At 36.8% G+C, this 24,344-nt stretch overlaps 1 protein-coding gene across 3 annotated transcripts; it reads left to right on the top strand.

Moving 5' to 3' along the window:
* Nucleotides 1-5,223: 5,223 nt before the first annotated feature.
* Nucleotides 5,224-24,217, top strand: LOC105397502 (acyl-CoA Delta-9 desaturase). 3 transcript variants are annotated; one of them, XM_048624702.1, is made up of 8 exons: nucleotides 5,224-5,422; nucleotides 16,042-16,169; nucleotides 17,374-17,486; nucleotides 18,118-18,280; nucleotides 19,336-19,509; nucleotides 19,958-20,143; nucleotides 21,407-21,567; nucleotides 23,311-24,217. In XM_048624702.1, exons 1-8 carry the CDS (start codon nucleotides 5,420-5,422, stop codon nucleotides 23,517-23,519), a joined length of 1,137 nt encoding a protein of 378 aa, XP_048480659.1. In that variant the 5' UTR covers nucleotides 5,224-5,419; the 3' UTR covers nucleotides 23,520-24,217. The 3 variants fall into 3 exon arrangements, with proteins under 3 accessions (XP_048480659.1, XP_048480661.1, XP_048480660.1); XM_048624704.1 differs by having other exon boundaries at nucleotides 5,225-5,422; nucleotides 16,039-16,169; XM_048624703.1 differs by having other exon boundaries at nucleotides 5,225-5,499; nucleotides 16,039-16,169.
* The last annotated feature ends 127 nt before the right edge of the window (nucleotides 24,218-24,344 follow it).

Raw genomic sequence — 24,344 nt, 5'->3', positions numbered from 1 at the left:
CCAGCACATCTATATTGTAGATGTGTACCCTGAGTACATTATTAAAAAAAACAATTAAAAAAGGGCGTTATGGCCCGCGAGTACAAAGCACGGTGTACGGCGAAAAGTGGGTACTAGGGCATGCAATACCGGTAATATTTTCAATACCGGTATTGAGTTCCGGTATCAGAACTCAATACCGGGATCCAGGTATTAATACCGGTATTAGACTTCCTTGTTAAAAATGGCATATATTTTGTTTAAAGGTTGCGTCGGGCAAAATACAACAAGAAAAAGAAATCAAATCCTGTATTATGTAATATTCTTTACGAGAATTGAGTATTGGAGTTAATATTTTAGAACGCATGGACAACAAGTAGGTTTCCAAAGGCCAAAAACCGCATGTAACGGTTGTAATCAAGTGAACTTTCATAGTATATAGGAGCACAAGGCTAACTATATCTTAATCGCTTGATTTATAACCTAAAAAATTACCGATTCCGGTATTACTTCAATACCGGTATTAACTTTCAATACCGGTATTGAAAAAAGCGAGGATTTTGTCCGGGATCCCGGTATTACGCAATACCGGTATTGTGGTATTGTGGTATTGCATGCCCTAGCGGGTACCCCTTCGGGGATTACAGTGGTGAGCATATTATGTATGTAGATAAAAGCGATAGGTAGATAATTATGTAAACAATTTTGTTGTACTTACCAGTGGTTTTTTTATCGTTTGTGGATTTTATTCAATGTTATTGGGGATAAGAATAGAATAAGAAGGAATAAGACAATTTTCCTCAATGGCAAATCATTTGGTTTATCGGGTCAGGATTCTCAGGATATTCAGGATGGTACATATTATAAGCTGAAAGAACGTGGTAGTTCTGAGAAACTTATTTTCCACTACCTACTTAGCAATATTCGCGAACTAATATTTATTTTCCATGGAAGTATAGACCGATACTCTAGGCTGACCTATACTGTACTATTAATAATATGTTTTATTAATATGTTTTGATAGTGAAATCTGTAATGCCCATTGAACTAATAAGTTCAATGATTAGCTCTTGTAATTTTTGGGATATTACCAACATACTCACTTACACACAAAGTTTTCCTCTGTATCATTAAATTTACTCAGTACTGCCAAGTACGCGTTGTTCTGTCATGCAGTAAGTATACTGATATCAATAGTTTGCCTGTATGAATAATGATAATATTCACTCAAATTTATAAAATACAGACGTTCATTGTCAGAATATATTTTTTGGCTCGAAGCAAAAGCTCGCGGACAACAGCTAGTAACCATGTAAGGTCACGCACATTGCGTTCTGTTTACTGAAGCACTCGTGTAGCCGAACTCCTATGCAACACCCTGTATATGGATGTAGTATACGCAATGTCACGTTTGAACGACAAGTGTGCATATTTTCGCCACCTCCGTCTCTATAACTATACTATGGTGGTCACTTACAGTACTTGTACTAAGCACCTTCATAGTTCTTGGAAACAAATGTCATTGAGCAGAGCATTGCAATACAGATAAGACATGTACCTACTTAATATATCTTTCCTCTTAGAAAACGGGCAGCGCGGAAAACCGATCTTTTCATATTTTTTTTAGCTATTCAAGCTTTACTAAGTATAGTAGATATAAGCAAGACAAGCTTTACTAGAATAATAGATTATCGGTCTCACCTCTTACTCTGTATTCCACTCAAATGAATATTTTGCAAAAATAGGCCGATCGAGAAACGAAATGATAAGAAACGACACTAGCAATCGAGCATATTATGGCAAACTTCAACTGAAATATTATAAATTATTGTAACAATCAGTTTTTATCGTTGAATTATGAGTTTCCATCATGAAAACTATTACTAAAAATATTTTCATGAAGGAAGGAACCTCAGGTACTAGACACGCGTTTAGCACATGCTCGTTGGCTCTTGGACTCTATGTATAAGCTTGTTTAATTTTTATACCCCTATAGTTAGTGCTCAGGTTTACCTTTTTCTAAAATAAACTGAATGTGTATTTAAATACCTAAATGCATAAAAGGCAAATTCTCTTAAGTCGTCATCTTAGTCTCCCAAAAGCTGTAAGTAGTTGTATTTGCATTATTTGTTCCCGGCAAATAAATGTTCTCGGGCCTTCGACTGAGTAATACTTAGGCAGTATTTTGTCTCAGCTGTATCACTGAACATAAGTACTTTATATTACTATTTTTAAAAAAAACATTCATGTTCAGTTATGCTGTATTTACTACTTACTACTGTATATATGTAGAAGCGTCCGTAGTCGTGTTCGTAGTTGTGATCGTAACTGATCACTGAGGTTAAGCAACAACTGGCACGGTCAGCCATTGGATGGGTAACCGATTTAAAGTGGTTCTTTTCTGGAAGCTTCCGTGCTTCGGACGGCACGTTAAGCCGTGGGTCCCGGTTGCTGCTTCGGCAGTCGAGGCCTTCGGACAGCTTGAAAACATCTGATAGTCGGGTTGCCCACTTACCCGACAACTCTCTCAGCACAAGCTTGCTTGTGTTGGGGTCTACCAACCCGCACTAGGCCAGCGTGGACTAAGCCTTCATCGGAAGGAGACCCGTGCCCCAGCAGTGGGGACGTGATGGGTCGTGATGATGATGACATCTATAGTAATAATATGATCCGCAGGGGTCGTGGACGCGGCCTAAGGATTGTTGATCAAGTGATCGTTGATGTTCGGTGGTGGTACGGCTGCGGCGGCGGCATATTGCAGATACAGCACTGCTTGTAAACACACTGCCATGGCCATTGGGCATTGTTCGCGAGCCGGCACCCGGCAAGTTGCTGTTTATTGAACAATACACCGCTCTCTGTAAACAAATTCTTGCAAGTCTTTTTCACTTTTTAAAACGACAAACATCACATTCAGTTGGAGGTCTTTTCAGACGATGCCGATGTTATTGAAAAAAAACCGAAGCTTGCATATTGGGTTACGGTTTCAGGTTTGCAATTTAATGGGAAAATGGTTTTGAATTCTTAGAATGATATACGTCGTTCCTGCTTTGCTCATTTTACAAAATTTTCTTTACTTTGATGGATGAAGAGTTTAAAATCCTGTATATACCTGTACTACTTTTCATTGATTACTCGTAACAGTTTTTTTATCTTCGCGTAAAAAAACTGCGTGACAAACAAAGTTTCAAGCCCTAGATCAAAAGTCAGAATGATTCTCTGAGTCTTACTTTATAAGCCGTATATGCTACACCTGTATAGTAATAATAGGTAACATTAGGGTAATATTAAAAATAAACAATCAAATTGATGTAAAACAATGGCACTCTGTATCTGTCGCTGATAACCACGGATTATCGGACATGTTCTTGAATATCACGTTTGTCGACTCAGGCGTCGAATAATTTGATGAACTCACAATATCGCCGGTGACATCACGTGTCACACGTTTACCAATCAGTATAGACATAACTACATTAAATTCTCAATTTTCATGAAATTTCCATGAAAAAATAACTCGTCCAGAAAATAAATTGGGATAAGAGTATTTTTTATCGTACTTACTAATGTAAAATTTCAGACTATGCGTAATGCGAGGCCCAGCACTGCAATAACGAATATATATAGTGCCGCCAGTTGAAAATACCATAACTTCTGTTCAAAAAGAAAGTTATACTTAAACTGCTAGGTAAATCTCTTTATCACCAAATACCTAGTGAGTAGCTAGTAAACCTACAGAAGAGAGTTTAAAAAAACTAAAAATATTTTTTTCAATTTGGGATTGTGATTAGTGCGATTGTCTTATTATTGAAAACAAAATATAACCCACTCCCTCTACTCATTTCATTTGGTAATTTCCAGTTTGTTGATAATTAGTATATTATTATCTAGATAACTCGAGGGACGAACTAGAAACGTATCTCTTTACCTATTACTACATGTAAATTGGATTACTGTGGATAATATATGTTTCTGATAGACACATTAACGATGATCTAGATAACGATTTGCGGATCTAATCTGGTTTTTATATCAGTATTTTATGATAATACACAGGGTAAACCGAAATGGGGTCACTCAGGGAGTCAATCGCCCCCTAAGAAAAAGTAGGGTGTCATTTAAACGATGACCAATTTAATGGTAATTCGCTGATGATAAGGGCAAGGCAAACAATACTAAATATGTAGTTTTTTAATGTGTATTTAATTCTATTAGTGTATTTAATTCTATTATTCGGCCAATTTTGAAACCTGAAAATATTTAAATACAGTACCGTCGCGTTTGCACGTGTTTACAAACTGTTTTAGTTCGGAAAGGGACCTTTGTCTTATAAACGAGAAGAACGGAACTTTGAGCCCAGATTCGCCTCGGGGAGGTTTTATTACGAGTATTATTGTTATTTTGTCGAACTCATAAAATATGGAATTTATAATATAACTTTGTCATATTTTTATGTTGTTAAATAAGCAGAAATAAGAAACTCGTATATTTATGAGGTATCCAAATTAAATAGAAGTACATTTCTGAACGTTTTCAAATAAGTTATTTTATTACAATCTGTTTGCTCTGTTTGTTATTGTTTGTGAAGTATGAAATTTTCTACAGGTTTTTGTAAAAGAAAGGACATTGTTTTGTACTAGGACTTCGTTTGGTGAAAAAAATACTAAGTACTAAAAAGTCACGTGAAACACGTGATCAACAAATTTTGTGTGATTCTCGATGTGATTACCATTATTTTAATTAGGTAAGTACATTAATTTTATGCGAATGCTATGTATTTTTGTGCGAATTTTTCCAAACATACATGTTCTTTATCGTATGACATATTTATGTATTCTCCTTTAAACCTAAGGAAGGTTTTATATAAAATAAAAATCTAAATCGGTCACGTCAGTAAACCCCAAGACATCACAATACTACGTGCCAACTTAAGAGTTTTCAGACCCGTGGTGTCCGTAAAGTCAGTAAAACAACCAATATATAATTCCAATATAAAATAGCCAAATAATAATCAGAAAACGCAAAAATAAATAAACCACTTAACAAAATATCCACAAATAAATGCTACGCAAACTTTCATATTCACATTTCATACTTCAAGTGGGTACAGTGAGCATCTCAAACACCTGCGCTCATCTCCGCCATAGCAATTATAAACACTGTAAAATATATGTCATTGCAGGGTCAAAAAAGTAGGGGAAAGTACAACGAAGAAAAGCCTATAAGTATGAGCCACCAGCGCACCCGCCTGCAAGCAAAAGCATCGAACGGAGCGCGGGCGACTCATTCTTTCACCGACAGCTAGTGACAAACGATCTCTCGGAATTCTTGATACTTGCGCCCTCGTCACCTGCTCAGAAACAATCTTGATACTTTTCACTTTGTATCGCGTTAACAGTGTCGTGTGTGTGAACTTGGATTGATAATTGAACTGGTGTTTATGGTGAGAGTTTTTCATGGATTTGTACTTTTACGTGGTAGCGTGAAGTTTTCAGCGGGTTTTTGCTGATATTGTTTATCGTAAGTAAAATATACCTGTAGTCTATACAGATCGTTGTCACGTTTTACCTCTAGTTATTGAGTGCAAAATATCAGCGTAAGTAAATATCTGCATTTATGGAGTGCAAAATTTGTACGGAAACGTAGTTTAAATATTAAACTTGTAGTAGTTTGTTCATATTTTCGCCTTCTATATTTTTCATAAAACACAAATACCTACCGGATAGTTTACCAACATAACTGTCTGTTATACTGACGTACATATTGCAATATCATCCAAATACAAGCGCGTGCTTAAACTCGAAATCGCATGATTTCACAAAGCGTTAGGCATTATTACAGGAAATATTGATGCTGAAAATTGTTTAATGTACCTCTAGGACTCAATATTCATACATTTACAGTTTATCAATTTTCAATTCTCAGAATTGGATTTAAATTAGTATCGCAGCTATATTATGGCCGAATTTGTTTATGAAGTAGGCTTAAGTTTACGTTTAGAGTAGAGGTCCGATTTTCTAACGGCATTTTAATCTTATCCGTCATCTTGTAAAGACGAAATAATTATTCTGAAAATACAAATTTTAGACAATTTATATAGCTTACCAATTATTTAGCATTTGAAGTAACAAAATAATTTATGTAAGTACCTGCACGGGTAGATAGACGTAACTTTTTTTTGCTTCAAATGGTTAGTTATTAGATACACATACAAACCTATTTCACGTTATTAAGATAGCTGTAAATATCATGATTCGTATCTTAATATCTGATTGCTATTGTAAAGAGCGAAACTTTTACATTGTACAGTCAGCCTCATTATTTCTTCATGTCAGTCAGTACTAAGCTATCATCAATCATTAATCAGTATTTTTAGGTTAGAATGCTTTCTTCGAATAGCCATTTATTTTTCTCTCTTTTAATAATTAAAATTGTAATTGGAAGATTTATTTACTTCCATAGGTAGTTTATGCCATTCCTCAAAGTCTGAAAACAAAGTTCTTCAATCAGTGCATTCTGCCGGTGATGTCGAAAGTAGTAGTAGACACTTATTGTTAGAGGGCCATGGATAGAGTTAGTTACTTGGGGTTTCTATGAAGAATCTTATAAGAAATGAAGTCATTTAGGTATAAGATAATTAAAGTAAATGTATTATTTTCTTAAATTATGCAAGCTGAAGTAGCAGTGCGCCGGACTTATCTGCCGAAGATGTCTCCTGTGGTGACCACGAACAGGCAAGCATAGCGTGGGATGCCCTCCGGCCCGTCAGGTCAGGTGTTATGACTAGATGAGGAAGGCCGAGGAAAAAAGTTGTAGCGCTCCTTGGGAGAGGCCTATGTCCAGCATTGGGCGATTACCACCTGATGGTGATAACGTCAAAGTGTAGGTAATTATTTAATGTTTCACGTTTATCCGTCAATTATATCTACAAACTTACAACTTCTAATATAATTATTTATAGCTTTGAGGAGTTATTCTAGAAAGTCCTCACAGTACCTAAGTGCACAGTACCCTTTTATTTTACAGTCTAAGAAAACTGAATAAGAGATCGATAATTATTAAGTCCCGCGAAATTTTTATTTTTATACGATGAATAAAAACATTTCACTTTGACTTTGGCATAGCAAGTTCTTAAGCCCACTGTACTTAGAAGAGAAAGACCTCATTTTTTCCTCTCCACTCGGGATCTCCAATGTCTTTAGGTCAGAGACCTACATTGAAAAGTGCCAGTCATCGAGGTAGGTGTCCAGTATCTATTGTTTAGTTTATTTATACATCGCCTGCTTTAAAAAGAAACTTTAAGAACGATCGGTAGAGGTGGAAAGTGCATTGATGTTATACACTTTGATTGTACAGTAATGTATATTTATTCAGGAACGGTGTACATTATATATGAAATTTTAACTTACTTAAATCTAACCTTAAAATTAGCCATGTAAATAAGAAATATGAACAAATTATTCAATTATTATGTTTATATCGTCAATCACCCGAGAACAAACACCAATCTGATCCGACGATTTAGATATTTGGCAATGTTATTAGCGATGCTACGGAATCACCTAGCCGAAACCTTCGCTTTAGTATACTTACATACTTACTATAACCACTACACGAATGTATTACTAAGATAATTGTTAGCGAGCCGCCTACCGTACCGTTTATGACATTAGGATAGGTGACCTAGGTGTCCTAGGTTCTAGATTGAGCGGATGAGCTGGTGTGATGATGTAAGGGCTCATCTCTACGTGAAGGCTGAGGCAAGCAACAATGAATGGAAGCCTAACCGCAAACCACCGCCAGCACGAATTCGGATTTTAGTCCGACCATACGGTTTTGATCCGTGAAAATAGTTTTCCAACTAATTCTGAGAACCTTATATGGGTATACCTATAGTAAAAAGTTTTAACATTGGAATTTAAAATTTCTGCGAATTTCCATAGGTACATGCCAAAAACAATTTTTATCTGCATAATTCTTGGTTTTGGTTACTTATGTATTTCGGTTATGGGAAAAGATAACAGCGCATACAATGTCGAAATCAATCCGCCATGTCTTCATGACGAGTAACTGTGCACACGCACCCCACTCATTATTTAGTCGTTAGTTCATGAACATTCGATAGATTTAAAAAGCGAATGGCCGAAGCACGGTGACCCTTGACGAAACAAAAGAAAAAAAGTTGACTTCAATGTAGGACGAGGCGCGGGAAAAACAATTATTATCGTCAGCCACAGCGTATGGGTGGAAAAATTACAACCATAATTTTATTCGTGAAAATTTGCATTTATAATCTGCCGTTTTACAAAAAAAAAAAGACGATACACGCAACACGCGAAGGGTTCTTCTGTAAACTAATAGTCTATAGGTAGATAAAGGACATGGTCTTTATTAATGTCTATTAAATTTTTATTTTATTTAAATAGTACTTAATGTTTATAGTCCTTGATTTTACGTAGAACCACCATATTCGGGCAAAAAACAAAAAGGGAAAACTAAATTAATTGCTAGGAAAATACGCGAAAAATTGAGAAAACAACCCAGCAACCTTCGCTTGATACCTAATGATCTCCAGATCATCAGTTTTCCAGTTCATAATTTAAAGTACTGTGATAAAATATATATTTTTACATCAATTAAGAGTACCTACTTCTAAGTTCACATTTTAGCAGAACTGTTCGAAAAAGTGTTAGTCACTGTAATAAATCACTAGTTAGAAGCGTATTACAGTAAATGAACGCTTCGCTTTTTTTCGTAACGATAAGTTTTCGTATCTTTTTGCAGATAATTAACCTAGCAATTATTCCGCAGTCGTTATCACACTAATCGCAATGTGGTTTTTAAGTTTGCTTAAAGTATCGAAACTATTTGTGTATATTTTCTTAGCACTACTTGTCGAATTTTTGTGTTGTAGTGAACCGCAACAACCTGCGTTTACATATTTCAAATTGTTCCATTGCTAAGGATAACAAATATTAGCTGACTTAGTGCCAATTTCTCGATAGTGGGTTAGACCATAACCAGGGATTATTGGTTGACTTTTGACACATCCGTCAAGAATTTAATATGGAGATGACGTATAATTGATCAACCTTTCCCTGGTTACGATCTAACCGACTATTGTGAAATTGGAGCTTAGCATCGTATTGCCTGCATTATTCTCTTATATAGTAACGTTGATACATTACTGTTTATCAAGCCGTGTTATATTTTAAAACTAACCGTAATATCCCAGTTAAAATAAACATCGTTGGTCAGTTTATTTATCTTGTAATATTCCGAGTAGTGGTTAATAGAATTTATTACTGTACTAAAACTTTTCAAACGGGTTTAAATATTTTCATAAAGGACTCTTTGAGCTCTATATTATTCAGAATTTTGTTTTACTTGCCTTAATCGTACTGCGAATTGAAAATAAAATAAAGGCTAATATTTAAATTTTCTATAGAGAATAGGAGTTTTATTGCTATAAGAACATTGAGAAACTAAACTGTCGCTTTGTGTGCATGGAAATAAGTTTACGACTGCGTTTCTAGGACGAGTAAGCAATAATATTTGGAAATGAAGTGTGAATACTAACTTTAAATAGTAAATTCTCAACGGTTAATAACTTTGTTTCCAGCAAGTTACAGTTTCAATACACAATACAAGCATTCTACAGGGTGTTGCAGAAAGGGTATACTAAGCCGAGAGGAGGTGACTCAAGGGGTTCTTCTAAACAACTTTTGTTACTAAGAGTTTTGAAAATTAGTGACAAAAAATCGACTTTTTTTTTTTTTGCAACATCCTATAAAAGTAAGTAGATTATGTAGTGGTAGAAGATCAATATGCCCTCAGTGTTACCTTTTGAAAACAATCAAGACTCTAGAATGTATGCCTGCCCAGCCGGGAATCGAAACCAATTTTTTTTCATGACAACAGTGAACGTCACGAGTCCCTATGTAAACTATAAGAAATAGAAACGTTAAGGGTCTGCAATAGGGAATCGAGGGTTGGCATTGTCATAGAATTATGTAGTAAATGATGCTCTACAGCCTTGAAAAAAATCACACAGGTAGTTGAAGAGTCTAGCTAGGTGCTGAATCATTCGAATTTAAGTAAATGATTATGGATAACTGTAAATTAATTTCAGAATATCAAGAAAAACCAGTCAATCACACTCCCGTATTGTAACAACTGTGTCGTAATTATAAAGAATTTTCATATGATTTTTATCATATTATAAAGTTAAAGGCTTGGACTAGGCGCTAAATACCTTGTTTTTTAATAAACACACACTTATTTTGTGTAAATTAATCCCAAACTTGAGCAATTTTTTTCCCTCAAATCTTCATACAAATATCTATGGCGGCTTTCTGTGTTATAAAATCATAAACACTAGTGACGTTTGACTCAGTTGGCCGCTGGCCTCCAAAGAAGGGTCACGTCGGTTTAGGCAGCACTGACAGCTCGCGATCTTATCGTGTACAGATACAAAATCACTGCACATTGGTTATCATTGCACTTTTTCAACTTTTATGACACCAACATAATTTGATTTGAAATTGAGGAAGCATAATTCTTCCAGTATATTCAATACATTAAATTAAATTAGATAGTGTGCAATATTCTCGTGATATTACAGTCTCGTAAAGGTCTGATGAGGAGCAGGAATATAGCGAATGGATCTAAGTGATGACAATACGCACGAACATTAGGTTAGGGATCAAAAATACAGTCTCTTGGTGCTGGTTGAGGTATGGTCTCGTGAGGATCTGATGAGGGCAGTAACACGGTGGTGGCTCAATTTTATTTCAAAGATGTTAATAGCTAAAAGCATCGAGTTTGGGCTATTAAGTATGTTTTTCAGAGAGAGAGAAAGAGATTTTGTTTTTCCTCTGGATGTGTTAGGTTTACTGGGTTTACTTAGTTCATTCTGTTAATGGCATCAAGTTGTTATGTGTTCATAAGTAATAATTATTTATTAACAAAATGCTGTTGATTCTCCACGAAAATGTAAAAAAATAAATAAAAAAAATAAAAAAAAATTCGTAACGTAAAATTGTCAATGACGGAATTTCTTCTATAGACAGTAGCCACAAAAAAAACAAACGATAGATGGCGTGATTTGAAGATAAAGATACATTTTTTCGACACATAGACAGCAACAACAAAAAAAATACAGATTTAAAGAAAAGAAACACATACTTATACAAAACAACTAAGAAAAAAAAAGGATACACATCAAAATAACTGGAAAAAATATAAGCCCCAATTTACTTGTGTGGGACAGGGAGTACCATAATATTTTTTTTGGGGTACTCCCCATCTATGCGAAATATAAGCTTGATATCTTTACCCGTTTCTGAGAAAAAGGGCGGTGACAGACAGTCAGTCAGACAGACGGACAACAAAGAGATCCTATAACGGTTGCTTTTTTTCTTTTGACGTTCGAAACCCTAAAATTAAGTTAAAATATTATGCTGCCAAAAAATGTACTTACAGGTATTGAAAAAGCGGTATATAAACAAATTATACCAGCAGAGGGTTCACCATTTAGCTGAATGTTACTTAGAAAACGGCCTTGAGTGGCGGTCAAGTTGGTCCCCGCCTGCGATACTTTCCATTAACATTGGGACTCGTTTTCATGTTTTTAGCGTACAGTCAGGTTTTTAGTTTTTTATAATTGTATTTTTTTATTTGTAACTTTTTAGTTGTTTTTATTTTATGAAATTTTAGGTCGGTAGGTAGTTCATGATCATTTTTTATTTCAATAATTTTGGTGTTGTTATTTAAATACCTTCAATATGCATATTTTTGTAATGTGAAAATCAAGTCCTTTCATTTGATACCTTACACGGCAAAGTTGAATTATTATTTTTTCGATCATCACGTTATGTCCTCAAGAGGGCGCTATGTACATTTTAATGGAACGTCACATAGCCTATAGCCATCGCGCCATCAATACGCTTCTAACAATACCTCATACATCAAAATCTATCAAGCCGTTTAGGCTACAGGAGGGAACAAAGAAACAGACAAACATACATATATACATACATACAATCAAAAAACATTACCCTCCTCCTTCGGCAGTCGGGTAAAAAGGAGTAAGACAGGGGGTCATTCTGAACTTTTGCTCTACGAGTTTTGGAAATTAACAAAAAAAATACCTTTTTCATAGAAACTTTGTTGGACATGTGACTTTTTACCATGGAAAACGAATATTTTTTTTCGCGAATTTGCAAATCTCGTAGAACAAAAGTTGTTCAGAATGACCCCTTGAGTCATCCCCTTTTGGCTTAGTATAGCCCTTTTGCGACACTATGTATTTACTTTGCTTTGTCGTCGGGGTTCAGTTGGCTGGAGGATGCCCGAAACTTATTATCTACACTTTAATACTTTTAGTTACCTTTCTACAAGTAAATACCATATTTGTTTGAGAAAGCTAATCGGGTTCCGAGTATAGAGTAAAGTGGCACCTCTATTAATTTCTACTCTTTCCTGGTGCCTACCAGTGTAAGTAAGAATTATACTTACTTACCCTAAAATCACCCAAAATGTACTTGAACATAATTGTCAATAAAGTTGGCGAGTAAAAGTTTATCGACCCACTGTGCAAACTTACATGTGTGCGTGTCACTGCGTGTGCTGTGTGAAGAGCATTGAAAACCCAAAATTGGCGCGGCACGTCACCCTGTACGGGCCCTTAAATCAAGTTTTGCACAGCAAGAATGTCATGTCAACCTAATATCATGCCTTTTTTTCAACTCCCGTCTAGAACCAAATTATTTTGGTAAATCCCAATAAATCTCCGCAAACAAACGGCTCTACTATTTCAGCATTCAGCAAATATAAAGTTGGTAGGTACTATTGCCTGCAAAAAAATATTCATTAAACTCGGCCACCTCCCATCGGATTAAGTTTAGGCTCATAAGCCAAAAAAATATACTTAATTTAACTTTATCAAGAAGATATTTTTTACTTACTTCTTGCCGAGATTTCCTGCATTTTTTGGGTAGCAATATTCACGTAACGTTAAAAGGTAAAATATTTTGTTCAAAATAAGGCTTAAAAAAGCACATTTAAAATTTAAGTTCTGACGGTACTGTAGTAGTAATAGGTACTAGTAGTAAGTATAGGTACTAAAAATAAAATGTTGTGCCTTCAGACTCGGCCTTTCTTATGAAGTCAAAAATCCTGCCGATGCCTGGAATAAATGTACTTATGATTATATACGTACCTAGATCTCAAGAGTTTCTCAACGGCTGAGAATTAAGAGCAAGCCATTGACATTACGATCGTCACCCGCCACCGACCCAGCAAGAAACGCCTCGCTAAGCGAAAGTAAAATGAAATGAAAATGGATGTGGTTACAGAGAAATGATAGCCATCGGAAAAGCATTTGACATGATTCCAACGGGTGAACATCTTATATCTTTATAGAGGTAAACTTACTATATTATTATTTAATAATGTATTGGAAAAATATCAAATGGAGTAGGCCATCCATGTCACGGAAAATATACAAGCAAATATTTATTTACAGCTTTTATCCGGGCTTTCTGTTTTTTTCCATTAATAATTTTAACCGTGGATTTTGTGTTGCCTTTTCTTGATGTTGACGTAAAGTATTTAAATACTACCATACGCGTCATGATTTCGTATACCTAGGTATCTAGCTAGGTAGTCTGATCTGCGAGCTAGACTAAATACGGTCAATGCCATTGAGTTCATTAATACTAGCGAGATGGTTGATGGTTGATGGTTGCCACTCGGCAACCGCGGTGAAAGTGACCGTAAGACTACCTAGATAGAGTAGCTAGATACTTTGTGAAAATTCATTTTGATGTACACCACCTATACTATAAAATATACTCTACTCGAGCTACAGCTATATAAAGTATATTTTATGAGTACAAAAATGTCACCCATGACAATAAATAATAATGTTAGGGCTAGTTTTTCCTTCTAGGTAGTTTCGTATCAAAAATTTTGATGTGGAGAATTAAGTATCTCGTGTTTATTCAAAAAGCTAAGTCATCGCGCTAACCCAGATCTTACGAGTGTCGTTTTGTTTCTTCTGGATAAATAAACACCAATAAGCAACCCAGCAACATATTTCTGTAGCTAACTCAAAAACCCTCCAGAGCCTTGATAGGTTTCACTCTAGCCCAGAGTGTAGACTACATAGGTTTCTCTTTTTCAATCTACTTGCTGTTCTAAGGCAGTTCCCTCTACTATATATTATTTAAGTGCCAAAGGGGTAGGTATGATTGAAAGCTTTCCACATTCCTTACTGTATAGCTCTATTGATCGTTTAGACGTTAGCCGAGGTTAGTACACAAGCGATACAAGTTCCTGTCCTTAATAACCTTACCGTCGTTGTATTGTCCTAGAATATTACATATTACCTTATAATAAAATTTTCTTGCACCTCCTGTGGGTTGACTGGTAGAAAATGCTTGTAGCATTAAGTCCACCCTTTGTACACTTATTTTTATATTTGTGCAATAAAGGATTAAATAATAATAATAATAATGCGGCAGGGCAGCTTGTGGCGAGCTGTTGGGCATTAGCGACCCCACCCACCCGATGCCGGGGAGAACCCCTGTTACTCATCTCTGGCTTGCCTTTATTGGTTGTCCAGAGTGAACACTGACGAGGAACAGGATCTCCCACCTCTTGCTTGCCTTCATTGGCTGGCTTGAGTGGTGTACCGCTAGAGCAGCAATGCTCGAGGAAGGATGTATTACCCAGTAAGGTGCTTGTAGGGATCTTGACCGATAACGCGATTGTCCTGAGAGCCGTGGAATACCTCTCCATCCTAGCACCTCATGCCATGTTGCCCCCTTGTTGCTACGCCACTGTAATGTGCTAGTGACTGTTTTGGGGGGCCCATTTACTGTGTGTGCGAGTCACCCCCTGCCTTTTTATCCGTGTGTGAAACATATAGGTCAGGCAGGGGCCATAGTCCTTCCATAGTCCCAGTTACCCAGTCCATTTAGCACTCCCTTCCATAACCCTGTATTAGTTTTCTCCATATCCTACAATAGTCCTGCACTAACCGGGGGTTTTCCTTGGGTTTACTCTATAGTTTACACAGGGAAAATCGTCGGTTGGTGTCACATTTCATATAGATTAATGTTGTCAAACGGGCCTCTACATGTTGGCTTCGGCCCCATGCACGCCTTCCAAATGCCCGGGACCCCATGGTCCCGTGATGGTAAAGATACAACATAATAATAATAATAATATTAATGTAGATATGCTTTTCTGTACCCTGCGGGAGACACAGCTTTACCGTGTCCTACAAGCGCAACCAACAAGCGTGTGGAAACGCTAGGAGCTTTTAGACGAGGCGCTTGCAAAGCCTGGGGCAATGTATAAACACACTTTAGCATCAAGGTGAAGTGTAAGCTCAAATACGCTGCCAATTGAAAAAAATATATAATTTCTTCTGTTTGTAATCGTTTTCTCAACACTACCACGTTTCACACCCTCTTCATGCTAATTACAATTTTCAGAACCTATACCTCCCTATACCCAGAGCTTACACTTCGCCTTAACTTTATTTTGTCATGGCATACTGACATAGGTACTTGTATTTTCAAGTGACAATGTAGAAATTGGTGAAAGTGTCTTCCACTTTTAGTACTTTCTTTGGCTTTGACCGCCCATGTACAATGTAGGTACTGTACATTGTACAATATTTACGTTAGGTGCTGTGATTGTTTGCACTTTTACGTTTTGTCGGCAAACGTATGTTGTACAGTTAAAATAATTTTTTTTAAATATTTGTTTTAGACCTCATCAAGACATCTTTCAGCTTCACCTATAGAAGGCGTTATTACTGTAGAATAAAAAAATAAAAACTAATGATTATACCGACGATGTGGAATTTAATCAGTGAGCAGCAGGTCAATTTGAGTACCTACTGACACCGCAAAAATTCAACCAATTAAACAGCTGTTTTAATTTTCACGATTTCACATTGGAAAACCTGGGTTTCTTGTCCAGTTTTTAGGACTAATAATAATACCTATATTATATTTTAAAGTGTTCTTTCTCTTGTTTCAGTAGCCAATCATGGCGCCGAATATGTCTGGCTCGACTCTCCTATTGGCTGACACAATGATGAGCAAAACTGTAGAAGACGACCGACCGAGGCTCAGTTCCTACAGCAATGACACGAAGAGACGTGATTACGAGTAAGTTGTTATAATTATTTTATGTAGGTAATATTTAATATGTTAAAAGAGGGGTGTTATAAGTTTAACGTGTCTGTATATCTGGGTGTGTCTGTCTGTCAGTGGTAGTGTAGCTCCCAAATGACTGAACGGATTTTCGATCCGTTTTTTTTTTAATCATGACAGGCAATGAGTGTTCTTAGCCTATATTTTATCAAAATCGGATTAGCCGTTCAAAACTTATGAGACTTTTAGCGACTTCCTTCCTTCTGAAGTTTTGACTATTACCCGACCAGTATCGACGATATCGATACTATGGTGATTTCTTTAACTACCGATAGACAATCGATATTAGTCTATCAAAGGAAACACTAATTGTGAGGCAAGGGGGAACATTGAACCATGACTTTTATTGAAAACCTCCGGTCAAAATGAAATATAGCAGCTCACCCGTAAATTTGGTGTAGTAGCAAGCAGTACATGAATAAATAATAATGTAGGTTACTCTGCCTGGATGCCGGAGGCCTACTCCTAACAGAGGGATTTTCATTAGATTACGTTACGGGTGGGTATACTTTAGATTTAGAATAGTATCGGTAACTTTCCAAAACCTTTGAGAGAAGCAGAATGCATTGAAATGCTACTTGCATACATTTAAAAAAATCCTTTCGTATATAATGTGCCTAGACTTTGATGGAAGTGTAAACTTACTCGCTTTACGGTAGGTATTTACCGACCTACTGTGAATATTCATTTTTGGTGTTATGTTTATGGAATACGTTGGATGGAGAGGCTTCAAATACATGCAACAAAATAAATTTATTTTTTTAAATCAAAGTTAGTAGGTACGGTCAGGTGCAGAGAAACCTGACCCCCTGTCATAGTAACAATGGTTCTGAGGGGGGTCAGGTTTCTCTGCACCTTACTGCTCGAAACGTACTGTATAATATTATAGTTGTCAGTCAAAGAATTAATTGTTCTTTGACAGAGTGACGAAACGGACGAAACACTTCAACAGTTAAAACGTTCTCTAACTTTTCTATGAATAAGGGGGATGATTTGTATTTTATTTACTAAGCATGATGAGTTCTGAGTTAAGGAAGATATTCCAATGAAAAATCTGAAATAGTCATGACCTATTCAGGGTTATAAAATCAGGCTAGCACACATTTCATCGACGGCACTTACCTACAGGGTGTTTAATACCTGCGTTTCATGATTCCAGGTGGCAGATAGTGTGGCGCAACGTTTTCGCCTTCATCTACCTGCACGCCGGCTGCCTGTACGGGTTCTACCTCATCTTCACTGGAAATGTCAGAATATGGACGCCGATATTCGGTAAGACCTATTGGCTTACAAGCGAGGCAGATTGAAAAAAAATACTAATGTTCTAAGATTCGGCCTGAGGTTCTTGGACATGTGCAATCGACATAATGTTCACAATCTTACGTTGGATGTAATTTTGTGCCTAACGTTACCATTACTACTTACATTCATGTTACTTAAATTAATAACCCATAATGTCCGACCTTTGTCACTCTAGTACAAATTAGAAGCTGTTGACGCCAGATACATAGTGCGATTCTCTTCTGGTAAATTGGCAAAAAATCTCTTCTGAAAGAGGTCCATGAAGAATATTAGCTAGTTATATTCATTGCAGACGTAGTCATTAAGCTAACCTTTTACTTTTAGGAGTAATTTGGTCTTACGTCACTGAAATTTTCGATTCATTTGCTCACAAGTGTATTAAATTAACGTACATTTTATGAATAATCTTTATAACTGTCGAACGTTTTGCTTAAATTAAAATAGAGCTTCTCCTCTTCTCTATGCACCTATTCCATTGAAAAAACCACAACCCATAAGAATTTCCATAAAGAATAAATAATAAAGAAAAATATTCAATAAAAGAAGCAACAAATAAAAAATAAAGTAGAATAATCCATAGTCATTTCTCCACTCCTTCCAGCGCTAGTATTCACGATCCTGTCGGCCATGGGCGTGACGGCGGGCGCGCACCGCCTGTGGGCGCATCGCGCGTACAAGGCGCGATGGCCGCTGCGGCTCATCCTCGCCCTCGCGCAGACCATGGCCTTCCAGAACCACATCTACGAGTGGGTTAGAGACCACAGGTACCTACGTCTTTTAGTGATATACAGGGTGTTGCAAAAAGGGTATACTAAGCCGAAAGGGGGTGACTCAGTGGGTCATTCTGAACAACTTTTGTTCTACGAGTTTTTGAAATTCGCAAAAAAAAAAATCATTCAACAAAAGTTGTTCGAGACCACAGGTACGTCATTGTATTAGTGATATATTTATGAACGCTAGTATTCACAACCCTGTCGGCCATAGGCGTGACGAGAACACCTCTACGAGGGGGATAGAGACTACAGGTTAGCCTTTACTTTCATGATATATTTATAAATGCAATGTGATTCGTAAGGCAGCACAGAATTCATAATTTGCGAGCTTTATGACTATGAGCATTAGATTCATTGGCAAAAGAGAAATTTAGAAAATGTTTAACGATAGAAAATATTATATAAGTCTAATGTTATTTTAATGCAGAGATGTGCAAGTGCAACTCAATTAAATTTATTGCTCATTACATTTGCAAACTTTCATTTTAGATAAATATAATTAAAATCACTTAGACCTTTCACTTTCACCTAGGTACTAATATCAGTTTAGCATTGAAGTCTAGTCCACTATAAAAAAAAATATTCATAGTTGTTACCTAGATCTCTTTACATAGTAATACCTACGTTTACGTACTATAATTATTATACTACCCATATTTCAAACTGTTGCCTATTATTTTCACTTTCATGAATTAAGAAACTACCTCTATGGTCCATTTTTTTTATTAATTTAAAGAAAAGTTTGTCTTACGGTCTAGCTAAGTCATTAATCAATTTACTCGTATTGTGTTAGCTAAGCCATCAATCAATTATTATAAGCTGACTTCAGAGTATATAGGTAGCATAATTATCAACGACCTTCCTTCAAAAAACTTCCTGCGGCCGCTACACGGGTTCGTTATCGACGGCGATAAACTCGTTACACCACAGCGCCTTATTTATCTGGAATTGCGATATAGTGACCTTTATCTACGCCCCTTTGGGGATTACAGTCGTGAGCATATGCATGTATCAATGTTATTTCACCCACTGCCCCCCCCTTCCAGAGTCCACCACAAGTTCACAGAAACAGACGCCGATCCTCACAACGCGAAGCGGGGGTTCTTCTTCTCGCACATCGGCTGGCTGATGGTGCGCAAACACAAGGACGTGTTCGAGAAAGGAGCCTCTATAGATATGTCCGATCTGGAGAAGGACCCCATTGTTATGCTGCAGAAGAAGTGAGTCTCACTTTATATAAATCTCATAACCCAAGATGTATCCCCGTTTAAATTCTGCCCTTCTTCTTCTTTTCGTGTCAATGGCAACCGTCACACTTCCGCGGCCCAGTGGACCACTCTGCCCTAAAAGGACCAAAAAATAAAAGTGTACCTACTTCAATGCCTGTCAATAATCAATGTCCTTTCCTTGTTTATCTTATATACATAGACTTAATTTAAAGTATCTATCCACTTACCCGACAACTCTCTTAGCACAAGCTTGCTTGTATTGGAGTCCACCAACCCGCACTAGGCCAGCGTGGTGGACTAGGCCTAAAACCCTTTCTTCATTGGAAGGAGACCCGTGCGGCCCATGCCCCAGCAGTGATGGGTAGTGAATATGATGATGATCCAGTAATGCCTCTTCAAAAGTCTCTATTACTATCCTTAATTCGTTCCACCTCCCCAGAACCTACCTGGTGGTGATGCCAGTGCTCTGCTTCATCATCCCGGCGTGCCTGCCGGTGTACCTGTGGGGCGAGGACCCCTGGACCTCGTGGTACGTGGCGTCCATCTGGCGGTACACCATGTCGCTCAACTTCACCTGGCTCGTCAACTCCGCTGCGCATATTTACGGCAACCGGCCGTATGATAAGTAAGTTGTTGTTGTTTATTTGTGACTTGGCATAGATTATACAGGATGTTGCAAAAAGGGTATACTAAGCCAAAACCTACGTGTGTCCGAAAATAAATTCAGAATGTCCAAATTCCCGCTAAAAACCATACTCAAAATATCCATAGAAACTTTAGAGAGACTTTCTGAGCAAAGTTTACTTGATAGTTAGGTTAAGTATTAAGTATATACATCCAAAAAAACATTTGACATGATAATAGGTAGGTACGGATTGCCAGTCTAAATACGCTCCGTTTAATATCTTTAGGTGCTGGTAGTAGGAAAGAGGAAATTCGAATTATTTAGGAAACTCTTTCATAAATAAGGAAAGAATGCTGTTGAATTCTTTATTACTCCAGTAAATTTGAAAGCATATTTACTGTTTTCTTTTATGACTTTCCTCATATCAACGAATTTAAAATAAAAGTACTCGGTTATTTTTTTGGTTGTCTTCTATCTAGAGAATGTTTCAAAGTAGGGTGTACCTACTAAGCCGAATGGGGGTGATTCTGCCATTATAAACAAGTAACATTGGACGTTATGTATGGCAATTTGCCCCGCTTTTTTAAAGACGCTAACATAAACCAAAATACTTTTAAACCATAGTGTTACCATCCAGATTTAATAATCTGTAGTTTTTTTTAATTCAAAACAATGGAAAATGTAAAGAATTAGATGATGGCCGATGTCCTTTTTGCGACTTTAGGAATATCAAGAAAAAATCTTCTCATAGCTAAAATGATCAATTATGAAATGATTAATTATGTTAAAATTGTCTCTTCCATCCAAAGGTTGTCTGGTAGAGATTGCTTTAAGCAATAAGGCCGCCTTTTTTGTGCTATTTTATATATAAGTTGTGAATTGTAATATTTTCTTTAATGGTGCAAAATAAAGAGTATTCTATTCTATTCTATTCTATTCTATGATCTCGTGACCAAGCGAAACAGTTAACAAAACGAAATTTAAAAAATCGTTGATTTTTTAAAGTTATTTAGAAAGCTTTTCTTCAGGCTTACTATACCCTTTTTTTAACAACCTGTATCTCTTTCTCTCACTCCACATGCGAGATAATCGCGACGTGTTGACGTTTCGCGCGTACTCAAGCACTCGTCGCATCTCAACGTCATATACGTCATATACCTACCTCCGTTTGACCTTCCATAAGAGTATATTGAAATGCGAGGCACGACGATTGTATAGTCTTGATTTCCTCACCCCTAATCCATCATAAAACCTCATTCCCAGATACATCGGAGCAACAGACAACAAGACGGTGGGCATCCTGGCTATGGGCGAGGGCTGGCACAACTACCACCACGTGTTCCCGTGGGACTACAAAGCGGCGGAATTGGGCAACTACAGCACCAACCTGTCCACCGCCGTCATCGATATTGCCGCTAAATATGGTACGTATACAATCAACATCATCACAACATTCGCAACCCATCAGCACGGGTCTCCTTCCAATGAAAGAATGGTTTAGGCCTAGTTCCCACGCGGTCCCAGGCGGGATGGTGGACTCCAACACAAGCAAGCTTGTGCTGAGAGCGATTGTCAGAATATAGTTAATGAATATAATGCATTGATGGTTTACATAATTCTCCCTACCTCTGCAATATAAATTATTATAAATTACAAATCCAACGAGAATATCTAAGGACTTATAAAAAATCTTTTATTTTTCTGTGATAGAGTAACACACGTCACTCACAAACTTTTGTCTACATATTATAATGTACCAACCTACTTATTAAAAAATATAAAAAATATCCAGCAATAAAAATCATACGAGAAAAAGTGCCTAAGAAAGTTATCTTAGCACAAAGATAATCTTTGTAGCTTCTTGTTTCAGTTTAAAAAGCATTTTATGAAGATGCGATTATCTTTTGAGTCAGAGCAACTCATGCTGAAAACCAAACAAAATACCTCTTAGATTCCGAGAAAGAAATTAAAATACAATTTATACCTTTTATCTTTTAAATTGTATCTACTTACATGCCATATTCTAAGATAATCTTACTATCAGCTTTAAATTATTAGGTGTTACTAAGGTATATTAAGTTATGATGTGCTTTACTCTTCAAAAAATACATATAAACCTCTAAATAGCCTTCTGGAATTTTCTAAATGTTAAATTCATGAGTTCATGACAAATGAAAGTAGAGCCATGAGTAGGTACAATTGAGAGACAAATAAGCTGCAAAGTTAAGTTGCCCGTTGCAACCAGACTGACGATAATGTAATATACGGTGAGCTATGAAATGTAGCGTACACTAAGGTAGTTTCACATTTGTTGCATTTCCGTGTATTAAATTTCAGGGTTTAGATTTTTTTTAAACGTAAACGTTAAACGTAACCGTTAAAAAAATCTAAACCCTGAAATTTTATACACGGAAATGCAACAACTGTGAAACTACCATACTGTACGCTACATTTCTTGTCCCACCGTATTACATTATCGTCAGTCTGGGTGCAACTTGCGAGTAAACTATTTAGTATTACTATACCACTTTTGCAACACCCTGTATATGATATGACATGATACACGCAAATGCTACAATTGTGGACCCAGCTTGAGATTGCGGTGGCATCGTCGTCGACTACGCTCGTATGCCGGTTATGACGTGAACAGCAGGCAAGCAGCATACAGTTGAGACGAGACTTAGTTTATTTGTATACACAAACATCAACATCTCATGTAGGCTATAAAGTACTGAGTACTGAGTAACAAAATTACATTTAAACTGAGACAAGTAACAAAATGTTTCTGGAACTGTACTCGTATTATGCGTAAAATACTTATGTTCCTCCTTATATTAAACAGCTAAATAATTTATACCTTATTTGATGGTTGTTACATAGTTGCAATAAATATATTAGTATTACTATTACCTACATCTAGAAAGTACCTAATCGGTATTACGATCGCTTTCGATCAACCTTAACCATCAAGTTGCCACCATCAGATATGTGAACCTGCTATACGTATTCCGCAAGGCACACCACCTACACTGTGTAGACTACACAGCTTCGGATTACTTGGCTACTTGGGTCAAAGCCGTCGCTTTTTAATGGCCAGCCAACTCCCAGCTACCGATTACCTTTCCTTCAAAACCACTTTGATCAACACATTTCCCATTCATCCCCAGGTTGGGCGTACGACCTGAAGACAGTCTCAGAAGACATGATCCGGAGGCGAGTGAACCGGACCGGCGACGGAACCCACCCCACCAGCCAGCAGGCCTCCCACTCCGAGGAACATCACCACCCGGACAACCCCATCTGGGGATGGGACGACCAGGACATGACGGTTGAGGACAGGCAGTTCGTCGAAATATCGCATAAGAAATCCGACTGATTTTGGTACAGATTTTAGGTGGCCTTTCACCGAATGTTACATCTGTGTCTCGTGTCAAACGTCGATGGATACTTTTACGAAAGACTGGTCTGATTTTTCAACAGTCAGATAAATGTTTACTGAGGAATAAATTGTCACTGTCTAATACAAACATTCAGACGCAGCAGCATCAGAATCATTCCTCAGATAACTGCGCTATTGAAAAATCAGCCCTAAAGTATTTAAAGTTGTATTGAAATCAAATTTTTAATACATTTTGTACTGATGGACGTTTGACCGGCGGCGACTAAATACGTTAGCGTTTGGTGAAATTCCACTTTGTAGGCGTTTAAATAGATTGTTGTGAATGTATGGTGCGAATGGAAATGTTGTAGCGGTTTGTGAGATCCAGTGAAGTTTGTGTGAGGAATTATTTGGTAGGTTTTGCCTATACTTTATATTATTTTGCCTACACGGCCAATATGTTCAGAAAGCTGACACTTTAAAAATCGCAGATTCATAGATGTATTTCATTGTCATAACGTGGTCATAACCATACATCCATACATACATATAGATCACAGTCACTTGACTGCACTTTGTAATCTTATAAAAATTACCCGATTTGCAGTACTAATTTCGTCTATGCAGTTCAACATTAATAGATGTATGCAAACCCGTTAAGTATACTTAATTATTATTTGTAAGTGTCTAACTTCCATACATTGTTCATTTCGTCGAATACATACTTACCTAATTGGGTATCGAGAAAGTGTAGTGCTCTAGTAACGTAACATCATAGTATTACTATTAAAACTTTATTGACCATTTTCAAACTTGTATTTT

Source organism: Plutella xylostella, chromosome 12, assembly GCF_932276165.1.
Source record: "Plutella xylostella chromosome 12, ilPluXylo3.1, whole genome shotgun sequence".
Taxonomy (NCBI): Eukaryota; Metazoa; Arthropoda; class Insecta; order Lepidoptera; family Plutellidae; genus Plutella; species Plutella xylostella.
Note: the sequence above shows the minus strand (reverse complement) of the source record. Positions and strands in the feature narration are given on the sequence as shown.

What these genes read in the sequence shown, in the direction of transcription:
- LOC105397502 (XM_048624702.1), top strand. An exon ending in ATTGTTATGCTGCAGAAGAA is followed by an intron (nt 19,510 to 19,957) that starts GTGAGTCTCACT and finishes CCACCTCCCCAG; the next exon opens with AACCTACCTGGTGGTGATGC. An exon ending in CGATATTGCCGCTAAATATG is followed by an intron (nt 21,568 to 23,310) that starts GTACGTATACAA and finishes ATTCATCCCCAG; the next exon opens with GTTGGGCGTACGACCTGAAG.